Below are 17,518 nucleotides of genomic sequence, written 5' to 3'. Positions count from 1 at the left end.
CAAGTGTCAAATAATGTAACATAGATTAATTATACACAATCGTGAGTTAGTAGTGTGATTATAACACATTTATGTATTTGTCTACATCGTGTCGTTATTTGCTGGCTGAATAGTATTTAGACTTCCTACGAAGAATAGTGATTATACGAGTATTTTGATACGATTATCCTGTAAGAAAAGAATGGTTGCAACTTGAAATAAATACAAGAAAACTACCCACTATACAGGAAAAAGTTCGAGCTATGATTACTTGACAATTGCCGGAGTTGGTGGAAGCAATAAATGAAGCAATTTGAATAAATTCCTTAAATATTTTTTTTTTGAGCATTATCGCGTCTAATTGATTCATATATTCTGAATTACCCAATCGCGCCGAGATTACCTAATTGCGCAATGTCCAAAGGGTATTGCAAGGCAATTTATTACAAGGCAATTTTCCTTCAATCTTGTTTGTACGTAACATCGTACTCGTATATCTTTCCGTTGCCTCTACAGGTTATTTGTCATTGTTGTCGTGACGTCAAAATCGACATGGATTATCCTCAGTATTGAGTAAATAGAATTGCCCGTGTTAGCGCAACCCTTACATAACATACTAATATTGTATTACAATACATTGCGTCTGTGGCATGCCATTAATTTCAGTTCTTAATTTAAAAAGTAAATGTAGCTCTAATGACATTAAAGCCATGTCAGTCAAAATTCAATTAAAAGTTGTATAACCAACTAAAATTTTTCGTGCAAGTAAATGAAGTAAAAGTAATATCATTCCCTTTAAAAATAAAGTGAAACTATGATACTTAACCCAAATAACGTTTGACGGAAATATTTACTAAAATGGAAAATGTAAGTAAAGTTGACCAATGAAAACGCGCGCCTTGCGTTAAAATATAAGCATGTATTAACAAATTTAATCGAATTTGTATTTTTTTACCGTGTTTGTTCTTACATCAGTCATCTCTCGAACACATAAAACATCTTATGTCACTCATATCAACACAGTTGAGGGACGCGCCTTCCTGAGTGAATAAATCTATACTTAGTGTACGCTAGACAGAGACATTTTCTCGCTAATATCTGATAGGAGATTTTAAAACTAATGGGTTTGCGGATCAAAGCTACATAATTGGATATGCAATAAAACCTTAGTTATTAAATAACATACTTAACTTATTCTATACAGGATGTGGAGTTCGATGAATTTTGCGACCCTAACAATCCTAGAAAAATAAAATATGATGATATTTTGGCTGCTTCGCGTCGCATTGTGGGGACGATTGTCAAAACACCTTGCACGGTATTTAAAATTTCATAAGCAACTGAGTAAACTTTTATTGGTTAATAATTTTTATGATATATTTTTTATCAGAGAGCTCACATGTCAGATAAACTAGATATGGATATATATTTAAAACAAGAGTTTATGCAGTATACAGGCTGGTGAGAAAATCAAAATAGTGGCAATTATCCTACACTTTTATTTTAAATTTATATGTGATTTATTAGTTTCAAGGAACGTGGTGTTCGGAATACATTGCTATTATTATCGGAAGAACAGAAAAAGATTGGTGTGATATCAGCATCAACTGGTAATCATGGGTTATCTATGAGTTACCATACTACAAAGCTTGGTATTCCTTGCATCGTCGTAATGCCAACTCGAGCGCCAATAACCAAACTCACAAAATGTCAATCTTTCGGTGCCAAAACACTGTTACATGGTGAGAACATGGCTGAATCTAAACATTATGCTATGTCTTTATCCAAAGAGAAAAAGTTGTATTATGTCAATGGGTGAGCACAAAATATATTTCTGAAGTTTAAACTGCAAATTTTATTTCTCAAGATCTGTTCGGTCAAATACAAAGAGTCTATTAAAATTTATTATAATGCCACAGATACGATCATCCTAATGTAATCGAAGGACAAGGAACTATTGGAATTGAAATTTTAGAACAAGTCCCAGAGGTAGATGCTGTTTTAGTACCTGTGGGTGGTGGCAGCCTTTTGACTGGCATTGCTATTGCTGTAAAACATCTTAAGCCCGATACCGAAATTTATGTAAGTGACTCCTTTTATTTATCGAAAATACTTGTTTTATTTAATCTAAGAAATTTAAGCGTATATTCAATTATATCATAAGGTTTACCCCCGGTAGTATTTTACGAAATCAAACCATTAATAGATTAATAAAATATTAAATATCCTAATTTTAATCAGGGTATACAAACCGAAAAAACATATAGTATGGTAGAGGCACTCAAAAGAAACGAAAGAGTAAGAATAACCATAGACTCCACAATAGCTGATGGCCTTGCAGTAAATTTGGCAGGAGTAAACACATTTCATAATTTGAAAACCGGAATTGTGGATAAAATGGTATGGTAGATATTATTATCGTATAATTAATTATATTGACTATCATATCATACATATTTCTACATAATTATGCAAGCTAATTTTATATAACATGCCACAATTTAAGGAAACTACAAATTAATAATACATAGTGGAAACCTTCAGCAAGGTACCCGGACCCCTGGTGTGGGGGAACAAGATTACTTTTGAAAAGCCACTTAAAGGACCGTCTTAAATATGACAGGAACGGCTCTTTTCCGTTTCCGCTTCGCCACCTCCTTCTGCTTCGTCACCACGGCGGTCCCACCATTAGGCTACGCCGATTCGTCGACACGAATTCGCACAGAAGGAGGTCTCGTCCATCCTCGCAGACTAGATTCTGCCTCTGCGTTTGACTTTTATACATTGAATTCTATATTACAATACGGCGTAAATATTTTCAAAATATATTTAATTTACAGTTACTACATTTTAATAAAATAGTTTATTATTTTAAATGCTTAGAATAATGTAACTTAATAAATAAAATAAGTAATTATATATTAAAATAGGTAATATTTATATTAAAATAGGTAATCGTTAAAGAAGATTGGGTGGCACGTGCCATAATGCACTTAGTCGAAGAAGAAAGGTACGTCGTAGAAGGCTCTGCAGCGGTTACCATAGCGAGTATAATGGCAGGCCTCTTCCCCAATCTTAAGGGTAAAAAGTAAGTAAATGTAGCGAAGGAAACTGTATTATCATCACGCTTAGTCTTTTAAAAGCCTTTATCCGATATAGATTCTACTAACACAACCTTCTGGCGTACCTACAGATATATATTTCCAATAAAATCCATTGAGTAGTTCATAGACATAAACAAATAACATTATTTATAACAAGTTCGGCATATTCCTAACATGGACTATTATAGAATTGCTATAATTCTGTTTTTCACATCTCTAAAAATACTGTAGTAACTTCATTTTCTTTTTAATTTGATATTTTAACGAGAGAGTGTCTTATTTATCATTTGTATGATGAGTGTATTTATTAGTTTCATTAGTTAACAATAAGTATTATAACATGCTAAATATGAAAACTATGGCACAATATATTAAATACATTTTTAAACCATAAAATCTTAAGCCTTATGACTTCGGGTATAGGTAAGGGAAGCGACTAGTTGGCCTAATGATTATCAGAAATTACTTACCTACTCTCATCACAAATTACTAACCTACTCATTTATTAAGCTGTTATTATAAAAACGTACATTTCAGAGTGGTATGTGTATTATCGGGTGGTAATATCGATACAACGACACTTGCTCGGGCTCTGGAGAGAGGTATGGCGGCGGAGGGGAGACTAGTCAAGTTTAAGGTGACGGTAAGCGACCGGCCAGGAGGTATGGCTGAACTGTGCGGGTTGTTGGCCAATCTCGGTGTTACGCTGCGGGACTGCATTCCTGAACGCGCATGGGTTAAGGGTGATGTTTTTAGCGTGGAGGTGATTATTTCAATGCCCTTAACATTGATGTTTGAATTTCCTTATACATAGCAAACAAAAAAAACACGATATTCTCTCTAAGCATTATATTTTCGCCAGCTACAAAAATTGTAGACTCCACATTTTCGTTGCATTCGGCCCTCCAAATATTTACAACCGGTTCTGGGGATTTAATGGAAGAACTGTACTGGCTGTGGTTATACCTATGAACAACAACAACCTCTCTCAACTCCCTCCCAGCCTCCCAACTGGCCTCAAAACAGTAACTGCAGTTCGAATACCGTTGATAAACCTGAACAGTCATAAGTCTCTCACCTATAGAAAATCTCCAGGGTGATGATGTGTTTGTGTTTTTTTTTCTTCCAGATGAAAGTAATAGCAGAGACAAGAGGGTGGGATCATACTAAAGAGTTAATCGAGTTAATTAAGCGAAAATACAAAGATTGCTTTTTCCCTGAAACAAATGAGAAGACGGACAAAGCTCCAGGAGCCAGGCGTGGTCCCTGTCTAGCGCCAAATCCAGTGTGCATGCAGAAATAATTACCTGTCCTAACGAAGATTTTTTGATAAAATAGATTTTTGATTGTTATTTATATAATGATTTTAAATAATAATGATTCAATAAATAAACAAGTTTTTAATGTGGTTAAGACTTCTTTTTTGCATTTTGATTTATAATAAATTGTCAAGCAAACGAACCATACACGTTTGTCAATGTTGTCCATGTAAAGGTATTGAATAAAAGACGAAATACGAGAAGTTTATGACCGTATTATCTATTTTCGTAAGAAAAGTTTGGAATAGTTTAAAATTTAGAAATATCAAACCTAAAAACTGACTAGACTGCTGGTCGATTGGTAGGAAGAATAAATATGAAGTGCCCAGAGATTTATCAATTTTATACAAACTTCAGTCATTACATTAGACAGTATGTAAAGACTTATGACTATAAATATTAAATGTAATAACTATAAATAAAACTGTAGATTATCACGCAGTCACGTCCAATTTTTGATCATGGAGATTCGTATTTAGGGTGTACGCACTTCAACTGACTGATTGGTGATTGGCGAAATATTACCACAACTTCATTCAAATATCCTGATGCATCCAGCAGCTAAGAGAAAGCATCACATTTATGATAACCTAAATGATATGGCCACGGCGCTCATTCTCAATGAAGACTATCCAACTCCGCAAGAGATATTACTGCCTCAGTGTGAGATTACAAACGCCAAAGTCTTAATAATCCGTTAGAACAGCAATGCTACAAGACTGGAGGACCGGAAAGAACTCAGCAAAGCCCTAAAAAACGGCATTTTCTTTTAATTTATCTTGCGTCTGTATTTAAACCCTTGCCTTATTTAGTTTTGTTTTCTATCCGCCGAGTAATCTCTATTTAAAGTTACATGGATGATTACATATACTATTGGGCCTTAGATTAAAAACTACTTGAATGTTTTAAGCTTGTTAATAGTCTTTAGCTGATATACTAAAAAAAAATATTTATGTCATCATTCTTACGGCTAAGTCAGATAGCAAATTTTTAGTTTTGAACAAATAAAATATTACTTTATAAATAAAATTAAAATACAAAATGTCAAGACGTCATGTAAGTGAACAAAACTTTAAGTAACTAGTAAGCGTAAGTAACAAAAAGAACAAAAACACCAAAACCTCATTTAAATTTTTAGGAGGATTTTGATGAACTTTGTGATCCAGACAACCCACAAATTATTAAATATGAAGACGTATTAGAAGCTTCAAAACGAATCAAAAACTTCATAAAACCAACTCCTTGCACGGTGGTCGTATTTGTTTCTTTTTTGTTTAGATAGTAATAGTCGGATCAGTATGTATTCAAACAATATTTTATAAAAATCTAGCCGTCGCACTTCCAGCGCGAGAGTGGTATCAACATATTCTACAAATTAGAAACAATTCAAAAAACTGGAAGGTAAATAAAAAATCAAATGTACATTTTTCTTAAACTATAAATATAAATAAAAGAACATAATAATAAGTCTGCATTTACGTACTTTTATTGCTAGGAATGTTAGCTATGTCAACACACTAAGCCCTAACTACAAAATATAATTTAACTATTAACTAATTTGCTCGGTGATTTCTTATTGTATCTTAATTTAAAGTTGTCTATAAAGTTTTAAGGAACGAGGAGCTATCAATGCTTTGACATTATTACCTAAGGATAATCAAAAGATCGGTGTCGTGGTAGCTTCGTTGGGTAATCATGCTATGGGAATATGCTATTACGGTCAAAAGCTGGGAATACCTGTCACTGTGATTATGCCTACTTGTGTAGCAGCCATCAAGTTGCAGTTATGCCAAAATCTTGGCGCGAAAGTTATTGTTCAAGGTAGCAATTTAGTCGACGCCCAAAAATATGGCAGAGGTTACGCAAAGGATAAAGGCATCTCTTACATAAAGTAAGTAAATACAATTCAAGTAATATTATATTGCATATTTAAAACAATGGTAGAAACTTCGATAACCAGTGAAAAGGTGTATACTGACCGATTAGAATTAAATTTCCTAAGTTTTGACGTTAATTATATAGATATAAGTTTTTCATTTTTATCGTAACATACTAGAATAGGCTATTTGATAATGCGAAAAATAAAGTGTCAATTATTGTAATCAGTATATATTATGAGTTTAAAAATGGTTATTTATTAACGAAAGTTAAAAATAATAATTCATAAATCCATAAATAAAAATGCATTTTTTTAAACGTTTGTCACGTGACACAATACCCTCCTGATTGGTCGGGCTTATGATGACGTCACTTGCATGTTAACCTCGTTTGCCTACTGTATGTGGATTATATATGTGCCACAGATTACAATACGGGAAAGTGACGTCACCGACCCCATTGCAGCGCCATATTGTCAAAGTAGCGTTTTCGCGCGCTATTTAAATTAAAACTACTTTTACTACTTTTCTACTAAAAAAAAACTACTTTTACTGGGTTCCTTAACCTCTACTAAATAATATAAAATGGATTTTAAAAACCAGTCAAATAGCCTATTATTCAGTAAAATTTGCTACCTCATTCCTTCGTGGGTGAAAAAAGAAGTATTTTTATTGCAATTTGTTTTATCAGGCGCGATTATCCGAACATCTTATGCGGTTATGGGACAGTAGCTCTTGAAATATTGGATCAAATGCCGAATATGGACGCGATAATAGTACCTGTAGGTAGCGGTGGACTAGTGGCAGCAGTGGCAAGCGTCGTGAAACACGTGAAACCGGAATGCCTAGTTTACGTTAATATCGAAACTATTTTATACTTAAGTTAAACGTCAGAGTATTATTATAAAATTTTATTTAAAAATATTTTATAATTTCAATTGAATTATTAATTTTTTACTAACTTACTCTTTTGCCTATGTAGGGCGTACAATCCGAAAGACTTCCAACGTTTTACAAGTCTTTAGAAGCAGGGGAACCCATAACCCTGCCTTATGAACCTTCAATAGCGGAAGCCATAGCCATGCCATACGTTGGTGTTAATGCATTCAGAAACGCTCAAAATCTGTTGGATAAAATGGTAATATAACTATGTAAATGCTCCACTAGAAAAAGATTTCCCTTTTTAATGTCAAGGTTTTCCACCACGCTACTCCAGGACAGTTTGGTGAAAACACGAGTGGCGGAATATCATTTCTTTCACCGTTAAGCAAACGCAAGATTGTAAACCACAACTTACGTTCTTGAAAACTCAACCGCGCTTGGTCGGATTTGTATGCGTTATTTTCAGTTAAGTGTTAGGAATATGTATAATGTTGTCTAGATCGAGTTCGATCATATTTACATCTTCGTACATCTAATATTTAAGAGTACGCCAGAAGGCAGAGTAGCGTCTACGCTGAAGTACTCTTAAATAATATAATTAGAAGTTTAACTAATTTAAAGACATCATATATCTTATAGTGATAACAAAACATTAAAATGAAATTGTTTATCTCTTACGCCATATGGTCTTTATGTTATAAACAATAAAATTACATACCGCCGATATGAATTATTAAAAAATCATTTTAGCTATTAGTAAAAGAAGATTGGATAGCCCGAGCCATTTTACACTTAGTTGAAAATGAACGCTTCGTTGTAGAGGGAGCTGGAGCATCTCCTCTGGCAGCTATTCTTGGAAATCTTGTTCCAGAATTGAAAACTAAAAAGTAAGCAATTAAAAGTTACGTATTTGTATTTGCTTATATAAAAGTTGTAGGGTATTTGAAAGGCATACGCATTAATGAGCCACCTGATGGTTCCTATGTCAGCTTCGCCAAAGGGACAGGCACTTGTTAAATTCAGTGTTTCGATCAGCATCTATAAGATAAATCCTCATCAAAAGGAGCACTAAGTTCTACCAATGGCAGGATATTGGTAGGGACGGTTAATGTTACATCTCACAGTACCTATTCCTATGGATGGCAGTGGTAGATTGCTCTTCAAATATAAAATAAAGTAACTTCGTCTGGCTGTCTGTCTATTTGTTTGTTGCTCTTTCACGGCCAAACAAGTGAACCGAATTTGATCAAATTTGATACCAAGCAAGCCTGAACTCCAAGGAAGGACAAAGACTACTTTTTTATGAAAGTTATTTAACACATGACGACCAACACCTACACCGATTAAATCGCGAGCGACGCCGCGGGTGACAGCCAACCATTAGTTATAAAAATATTTCCCTGAATATGAATGATGTAAATTTCTATTTAATATGTAAGTATGAACGTAAAATGACGATTTAATTTTAATGTTTCTTTCTCTGTTTTGTCTAGTGTTGTTTGCATTCTAAGCGGGGGTAATATTGACGCAGTATTGCTTGGCCGCAGCCTGGACAGAGGTCTTGCAGCTGAAGGGCGACTTATTAAATTTAAAGTAAACAACATCTATTTACCTACCGTTTTAAGAAAATAATAGCTCCTATCAAAATATATTTCATATAGTAAGCCTTAAGAGGTAGATTTACGCTTTTGACCATGCTTGATTCGACGATATAAATAAAAATGGCGCACGTAAACTAAATCTCATACACCTAACTACGGAGCAGGTCTCCTAGTAGAGCCAACTTATTTTTTTACGGCTGGGTCATTGATCATTATACAGAATTAAGGCTTATTATACAAATTAACAAACTTGTTAAGCACTATTGCCGTAAGTTACAGGCGATTTTTAATTAAAAGATTTACTTTTCTAAAAAATCTATCATGCAGTGTTTTTGTCATTGCATACAAATTTGCCAGACCGTACGGTACGGTAGTTCTATTCAAATAAAAATGGATTATGAAAACAATACAATCATTTTAGACCACTGACCTTATCCCTGAGTGAATTGCCGGTTACAGCGATGCAATAACACTTTTTATAATACTATTGACACGTTCAACAGGTTCTGATTAAGGATTTTGCAAGTGCGTACGAACAGTTTATGTTGTTACTAGCACAAGGTGGTTACAATTTGATTCGTCAGTTTCAAGATCGCATTTGGGTTGAGAATGAAATATACAGAGTTGAGGTGAATATATAAAACAACGTATTAACTATTTTAAATTTTTTCGTATATTTTCAAATGTATAGTTTTTTAAGGGAACACATTTTTATTTTATAAGGAAATTAGTTACGTAATTAATAATTACACAAAGGTAATTTTTGTACACAAAGATTGTGTTTTATTCAAATGTTGGTTTGTGTTAATATATTATGTGTACGTAGGTATGTTTGTGAACGTTTTTTCGCTCGCATATTTGGACAATTAATTAAATTATTTTTAAATTCAGTCTTATTATTAGAATTAATATAGGTTATTTTGAAAAAGTAAAAAAATATATAGATTTGTTTTTTTTTTATATATGTTACTCATAAATATCCGCGAGACCGAGATGCTACTCTTCAAAACAAACCAAATTAAATTAAAATAGAGTTTTCACTATTCACCCACTGGCTTCATAATCAGTATACCGGTATAAATTATTAGTCATCCAAATTATGTAAAACTAGCTTTTGCCCGCGATTTCGTTAGCGGTGAAGTTGGATTGTAAAATCTTAGTACATTAAGGAGCTGTTTAGGTACATCAGTAACAGTGAAACTTTAGAATGATAAGTAAAAATACTGGCTCTTATAATTTTATCTAGATATAGTTTGGTAATTTAGTAGTTTTTTTATATATAAAGAATAATAGCAATGCCCTGAATTAATTAAGGAATTACTAATATTCCTATTTACCCCTCCCTATAAGCTTATCACTTGTGTTGTGTAGTTGAGACGACAATGGCCCATGGGGTCAGAATCGATCCTGCGACTTCTTGCATCGCTAGGCCGCCCGTAAACCATTACGCTATTGACGCTTTAGTATTTGATCATAATTCTGTTGCAGAGTTATTTTATAACTATGATATTTAATTGATTTGAAATCAAGTGATTAGGGCTATTTTACGAATATTGTATTTATTTGAATAAGGATTAATATTGTTTATAAAACACCTTCGCAAATAATACATTATTATAGAACAAATTAGAGAATATAAAAAAAGTAATAATAGTGAATCACTGTGGTATTGTTGATAGAAGGACCCAATCTTAAAAGATAGACATATGCTGTCGCAGTCTTTTTTTCAGAACTTTTAAAGGAAAACAATTCTGTCATATAGCTTATACTAATCGAGATATTAATCAAATTATTTTTTTAATTAACAAAAAACTAAAGACAAAATACTTTTTCTTGGTTAAACAAGTCTGTATTAAAAATAAGTATTTTTATGAAATAATTCAATTAAATTATTTTATATTACACAAAAATCAGGGGGATGGGCCGTTGACGGTATCTGGTCATGAAAGGTACTAACTAAGTATAGCATCAATACACAATGGAATGTATATCAACCGTTTTTGCTTAGCACTATGCACTATTTTAATGAAGCATTTAAATAATTAGAAATTAACCAGACGAACTAAACGACATGAGTAATGGTATGAGTTGGCGTTTGTTTTAAATTTCGAATCTAGAGAAAAAAATAGCAGGTTTTTTTTTTGTTGTTGTATGTTATAGGGGGCAAACGAGCAGGATGCTCACCTGATGGAAAGTGATTACCACCGCCCATGGACATCTGCACCACCAGGGGGGTTGCAGGTGCGTTGCCGGCCTTTTAGGAAGGAGTTCGCTCTTTTTTTGAAGGTTCCCAAGTCGTATCGGTTCGGAAAAACCGCCGGCGAAAGCTGGTTCCACAGAGTGGTTGAGCGAGGCAGAAAATGTCTTAAAAATCGCGGTGTTGTGGATTTTCGGACATCTAGGTGGTGCGGGTGAAATACACTTGCGTACAATTTTGACGAAATTCAGCTGCCGGGATTAATCCAAACAATTCCTCGGAACATTCCCCGTGGAAGATTCGGTAGAAGATGCAGAGTGATCCAACATCTCTACGCAGAGCCAAAGGATCGAGCAGATCAGAAACAGCTTGATCGTCGATAATTCGAGCTGCTCTACATTGGATACGGTCAAATGGAAGGAGCTGGTACTGGGGAGCACCCGCCCAGAGGTGAGAGCATGTGATGCCGAATTTGCGCCTTGTATAGTCTTAGGCGATGTGCTGACGTGTAATACTGTCTTGCCTTGCTGAGCACACCGAGCTTTTTTGATGCCAATTGGGCTTTGCCTTCCAATTGAGCGCGGAACTGAACGCCATCGAAATATCAACGCCAAGTATTCCGATACTAGTTGTGGCGGCTATCGGATCGTGGAGGAAATCGTGGTGATACGACGAATGGTGTTTTTTTGGCGGTTGAAGGGGACTAGGTTTAGCCGGCCCCAGTTCGAGACTTTGTTTAACGAGGACTCGATTTCAAACACAAGTTTGTTCCGGTTTTCTTCGGCGTTTTCCCGAAAAATATTAGCACGGCCGGTGTATGAGGTGTCTACGGTACTGTCGTCTGTATAGCAGTGAATGTTACTGATTTGCAACAAGTCATTGATATGCAGAAGAAACAGAGTGGGTGATAGAACGCAGCTTTGTGGAACACCAGCATTGACGAATTTTTGGTCGGAGCATGCACCGTCGACAACGACCTTGATGCTCTGATCTGCCAAAAAGCTGGTAATCCAATTGCATAATTTCCCGGGAAGCCCATAGGAAGGAAGCTTCGAAAGAAGTGCTTTGTGCCACACGCGATCGAAGGCCTTCGCTATGTCCAAACTGGCTGCTAATGCCTCTCCCTTGCTCTCAACTGCTACCGCCCATCTATGAGTAAGGTAAACTATAAGATCACCGGCTGAGCGACCCCGATGGAAACCGTACTGGAGGTCGCTAATCAGCTGGTACTCCTCTAGGTATCGCAGGAGCTGGCAGTTTATAATGGACTCCATTACCTTGGAGAACAAGGAGGTGATGGCTATAGACCTATAGTTGGACGGGTCTGAGCGGTTACCCTTTTTAGGGATCGGATGCACCAAAGCAGTCTTCCAGGAGTTCGGGACGACGCCGAATGGATAGGATTGCCGGAAAAGACGCGTTAAGACCGGCGCCAACTCAACCGCCAACCAACGGAGAGATGCCATCGGGTCCACTCGACTTATGAATATCCAAGGAAAGAAGTGCTTTACGAACTGCACTTTGCCGGAATTTAACTTCCGGAATTTAACCTCCGGCATTGTGGTATCACACCGCGGGATTGTTGGTGGTGACTTTCCTCGGTCATCCAGAGTCGAGTTCGCCGCGAAGAGAGAGCGTAAAAGATCAGCTTTCTCCTTCGCGGTATGGGCCAATGACTCACTGTCCTTGTGCAGAGATGGAAAGGAAGACTGACAGAAATTCCCTAAGACAGTTTTAGCGAGAGACCAGAACGCACGTGTTCCTGAAGGGAGATGCACCAGTCTCTCGCCAATTCTGCCAATGTACTCCGTCTTCGCCTTAGCAATCACGTTTTTGAAGGACCTAGAGGCAGAGTTACATTCCTTTCTGAATGCGCTGGTCTTTACATCACGAAACGCCGATGCGTTAGCCCAGTCATGGTAACGTTCCCATTTTCGGCGTGAGGCCGTTTTGCAGAAACGACCAAACCAGGGCTGGCAGACTTGCCACCGATGGGCACAGCAGAATATGAAATGAACAGTTCCATACCCTGAAGCACCACATCGGCAACAGAGTCAGCAATAACGCTCGGATCATCCGGCGAGAAACAAACCTGCCCCCATGGGTAGGATGCAAAGAAGGACCGCATCCCATCCCAATCTGCTGACTTGTAATGCCACAGGCGGCGGCAGCCCACGAAACGAGGTCGTGAGTACCGTGCAACCGGCACTGTACTCCGAACGAGACAGTGGTCCGACGAGCCCAGAGGGGGATCGACGATAACCTGATAGCTATCTGGATGGGAAGTAAGCAGAAGGTCCAACAGGGAAGGTGTATGATCCTCCACGTCTGGTATTCGCGTTGGCGAGGTGACCAGTTGTGTCAAATCATATGCTAAAGCGAAGTCGAGAACAGATCTACCCGCATGATCGGTAGTGCGTGATCCAAGCCATTCGGCATGGTGGGCATTAAAATCGCCAAGAATTACGATCTCTGCGGATGGGATCTGCTGCAGCACGGAATCTGTAGCCATTTGGACGTGCTCGACCAGTCGGTCGGTTTCGGCATTACCGCAATGGGACCTATAAAGGCACGCGTAGATTCGCGGATGGTCGTCGCAATCTACACGCAGCCAGATAATCGATAGGTCCTGCTCTTCAAAGCTGCCGAAGCGTCGAGAGCAGATATAATCTCTTTGGGGTGGGGGATCGGGCCCCCGGGACTCTCACATACCAGACGAAACGCGGTAGCATAGCTACCACTTCACGCCGGTTTTAAGTGAGAGTGGTACTTCCCCGGGCGTGCCGGCCTATTCGGCTGCAACCCGAAGGTATGCAGTGTGGCACTATCACTTAAGTGTAAACATTATAATAGTGCAATCATTACATTACATCAGGCATTCAGGTATATTCAGGTATTCAATATGTTCATCCTCACAATTTTGTACCTTTAATTCGACATTAGGGGAAAGTTACCCTTCGAACACTTTTTAGATTTGATTTTTTTACTATGTGATTAATTATCGTATTTACCTAGTTTATGTACTTAAGTGTAACAAATATATTATAGTTTGTTACAAAAAAGTCCAAAACTATTATGCCAAAAGTTTAAAGGGTTATAGGCATTTTTCTACATAAAATATTTATACGAATGTACCCATACGTATGGGTATGGTATGGTATGGGTACGTTCGTACAGTAAATGGGGTACTTTCGTAGGCCATAGGGTAGATTCATACAGGGTAATTAAAAAGCCAATCAAAATCGTAATTTTTTTATTAATTATTACAAAAATATGACTTGACTAATGGTCGATAAATCTTTCTTTAGAAAAATAACAAAAAATAAAATCGTTCATCTTTTGTTTACTTTTTAATTATTTTAAACTTTACAATCAGTATAAATGAGATGTTTACAATGATTTAGTATGGCATCGTTGTACAGTCTTTGATAATTCAGCGATCCTTCAGATTCCTATGAATTTTCATCGCTTTCTATTTGCTTACCTCTCTTTTTCTTTTGTCTTGAATTAAGTTCCTTCAAACTACGTTTCACTGTCTTGCTCTGGATTTCCTTTCCTGTTCTATTTTTTCAATTCTTTCTGTCTATGTCTCTTTTCTAGTTTAATGTTTTCAGATGTATCTGTATATACGGGAATAGCTATGCCCGCGACTTCGTACGCGTTTGAATTTAACATAAGAACTTAAAGAAAATTACATTACTTTCATACAACCTTTCTTCCCCCTTTTCAACCATTTACAACACTTTTTTCCAATTAAAAATGCCTATGGCCTTTCTCAGGCTCTAGACTATCTGTGTACTAAATTTTATTTAAATCGGTTCAGTAGTTTGAGGCACATTGGTACGCGTACGAATATTGCTCCTGGCTAACTGTCCGTATGCACCCCATGTATTTACACAAAATTAAAATACAATTATATACAAAATCTAAATTAGTTTCAGAAATATAACAATTAAAGCTCAAATTAAACAATGTTAACATTAATCAATCATCACCATTTTGTCAAAAACAACAATTCTACTTACAATTACGAACTAAACTTAGGTAAAAAATTTACTTAAAAAATTGGTAAGTAGTGTTTCTAAGGTTTCATACCTAATGGGTAAAAACGGGACCTTATTATTAAGACTCCACTGTCCGTCCCTCTGTCTATCCGTACGTCTGTCGGTCACCAGGCTGTATCTCATGAACCTAGACAATTAAAATTTTCACGTATAATGTTTTTTAATTGGTACATTCTGCTTTTATTTTAATTCTTCTTTTATTTTTTTATATGTTCGATAATTTTGTTTACGTTTTCCCATGTCATTCTGAATTAGATAGAAATTAAATAGATAGTAGCAATGATGAAAGAGGAAAACAATAACCGGTTAGTAATACTTACTTACTTCATCTGGTTTCTTGAAAAGTAAAAATTAACAATTGCATCAAACGACACTCGCGCCCCACCCTTATGCTAACTTATCTATGTTTGCGTAGACATTTCGCGAAATTATAAGACTCGGCTCGAAATAAAAACTGACGTACTCTCACCTTGGGCTCTGGGGAGGGACTGAAAATTTATTGACAGAAATGTCGAATAATAAGTCAAAACCGTCAAATTATTTTCTCCATACTAAAAAGTATGGACGACGAATGCCAAAAAGTAAGCAATATTTAAATAAAAATTACTATAATATTGTGTGATATAATAGAAATTGAACATGGTGAACTTATTATTTACATTTTATGTCCCCATTTAACCAAAATTACATGTATAAACTAGCCGCTAAATAGCTTAAATGTTAATAGAAAAGGTCGATTTCAGTGTTTGGAGTGAGTTGACGATGAATTTACTAAGTTATAGATATATATTTTATAAATATCATCTTGTGAAATTTGAGATATATCTATTCAGATACTGAATAATTTTTTTTATCCATAATCAGTCCAGTTTTAAGATATTTTGAAAATAGTAAGCGCTATTTTAGCGTTCCGCAAGGACTGTCCTCTTAATATATCTTTATTTATAATATAACATTATTACACTAAACTCTTTATATCCACTTTAATTTTACTTCGAAAATTTCGATTAGTATCGTCGATGTTCAAAACTCAACTTTTCCGCAAATCCATAGTGAATATCATAGACTAAGCTCTCGACCAATGATATGACGTCAATTTGCTGTCAAATGTTGTGTATTTGGTTTGTCTCCTGTTTTTTTCTAATAGAGTATACCTATATGATTTTACGGTGCTTTGCAAATCTTTTACCGTTTACGCAGCGTATGCAACGAAAGCTCTCAAAAGGTTTTTTTTTTCCCGTTATTGCAACATTTTTTATTGATATTCCTCCTATTGGTGGTAGTGTGATGGTTTATAGTTTAAGTGTATTTATTTAGCTTTATAATAATAAACACTTATAAACCGTAGCAATAAATCGAGTAAAATAGACAAAAATTGTCAGAACCAACCATGCAGACAAATATATTTAAATCCAATTATAAATTCAATGTCATAATTATTAAAAACAGGCGATTTTGCTTTTACGTAGAATGAAAAGTTTAAATACCCGTCATCTCCATTATATATATATATATATATATTTTCTATTTCTAGATAAAAGCGGTGTGTGAAACAAGAGGATTGAGTCATGCTTTGGAATTGAAAAGAATTGTGGAGAGAGCTTATCCAAACGCTTGTTCGTTCGAAACTGAACCCTTTAATGATGACAGAACCTGCCCATGCCATGCAAAAAGTCTTAAACCAAAATAAATTATTACTCAACAGACAAAGCCTTGTAAGAAAAAAATTCAAACATATTTTTTATTACATCACATACAATATTTTAACATTCTATTATGCATCTGAAATGGGTTACATTTATAAAATATGGATGAAATTTAACAATAATATAGGAATTTGAATGTGTATTACATTATTTAAAATTTTTATCCATAAATGTCGCCATCCTTAGGTCTCTTTTGCTCAAACCATTTACATCATGGGATGACAATACTACCTGAAATGTAAATAAATCTATTGTTTTCAACCAACATCAATTTTTGAATTAGTAAATTTGATTTATGTACCATATAGAAATAAAACTATATTTAAACACAACAAAGACATATGAAAATATCATATCAATAAATAAGGAAATAATAAGGCAGAGGATTACAAACCGTCCACAACAAATAATGCGTTAATAGTACATTTCATTACAGACAATACAGACCTATAAAATTGTATAGGTTTTTTAAATCTACGAGTATATAAAGATTTTCACAACTAAAATTAAATAAGTAAATATATGTATATATTATATTGAACAACATCACATACATTACCATATTTACATGTAACATATTTCTACTCTTTATGTTACAACTACAATTTTTTTACTCGAGTTTTTTATAAAGTTGTGAGTAAAATGCACTCATCCAATTTAGCATAAATAAGATAGCAAGTAATTTATAAAAAATAGCTCTCACCTGCAATTTGTTGTAGACATTAAACCATTCAGGGTGATGATCCATTTTTTCCGCTAGCAGAGCAACTCGAGTCATGAAACCAAAAG

At 35.3% G+C, this 17,518-nt stretch overlaps 2 protein-coding genes across 2 annotated transcripts; both read left to right on the top strand.

The window, feature by feature from the left end:
• Positions 1-491: 491 nt before the first annotated feature.
• LOC113399300 (L-threonine ammonia-lyase-like) lies at positions 492-4,484 on the top strand. Its single transcript, XM_064217958.1, has 9 exons — positions 492-846; positions 1,184-1,297; positions 1,370-1,440; positions 1,507-1,794; positions 1,899-2,061; positions 2,221-2,379; positions 2,931-3,067; positions 3,621-3,846; positions 4,213-4,484. Exons 1-9 carry the CDS (start codon positions 838-840, stop codon positions 4,384-4,386), a joined length of 1,341 nt encoding a protein of 446 aa, XP_064074028.1. The 5' UTR covers positions 492-837; the 3' UTR covers positions 4,387-4,484.
• Positions 4,485-5,362: 878 nt separating this feature from the next.
• Positions 5,363-16,872, top strand: LOC113399348 (L-threonine ammonia-lyase-like). The gene is made up of 10 exons (XM_026638452.2): positions 5,363-5,458; positions 5,541-5,651; positions 5,733-5,803; positions 6,009-6,293; positions 6,971-7,133; positions 7,262-7,417; positions 7,912-8,048; positions 8,655-8,754; positions 9,266-9,391; positions 16,558-16,872. The coding sequence occupies exons 1-10, from the start codon at positions 5,444-5,446 to the stop codon at positions 16,711-16,713; spliced, it is 1,320 nt and encodes a 439-aa protein (XP_026494237.1). The 5' UTR covers positions 5,363-5,443; the 3' UTR covers positions 16,714-16,872.
• The last annotated feature ends 646 nt before the right edge of the window (positions 16,873-17,518 follow it).

The sequence above is a fragment of the Vanessa tameamea genome, chromosome 19 (assembly GCF_037043105.1).
Source record: "Vanessa tameamea isolate UH-Manoa-2023 chromosome 19, ilVanTame1 primary haplotype, whole genome shotgun sequence".
NCBI lineage: Eukaryota > Metazoa > Arthropoda > Insecta > Lepidoptera > Nymphalidae > Vanessa > Vanessa tameamea.
This window is presented reverse-complemented; position numbering and strand designations above follow the sequence as displayed.

Bases quoted from the DNA above. Each gene is read 5' to 3' on its own strand.
- LOC113399300 (XM_064217958.1), top strand. The intron at 2,062-2,220 runs GTAAGTGACTCC...AATTTTAATCAG, and splicing joins AGCCCGATACCGAAATTTAT to GGTATACAAACCGAAAAAAC. The intron at 3,068-3,620 runs GTAAGTAAATGT...CGTACATTTCAG, and splicing joins CCCAATCTTAAGGGTAAAAA to AGTGGTATGTGTATTATCGG.
- LOC113399348 (XM_026638452.2), top strand. The intron at 7,418-7,911 runs GTAATATAACTA...AAATCATTTTAG, and splicing joins AAAATCTGTTGGATAAAATG to CTATTAGTAAAAGAAGATTG. The intron at 9,392-16,557 runs GTGAATATATAA...TTCTATTTCTAG, and splicing joins ATGAAATATACAGAGTTGAG to ATAAAAGCGGTGTGTGAAAC.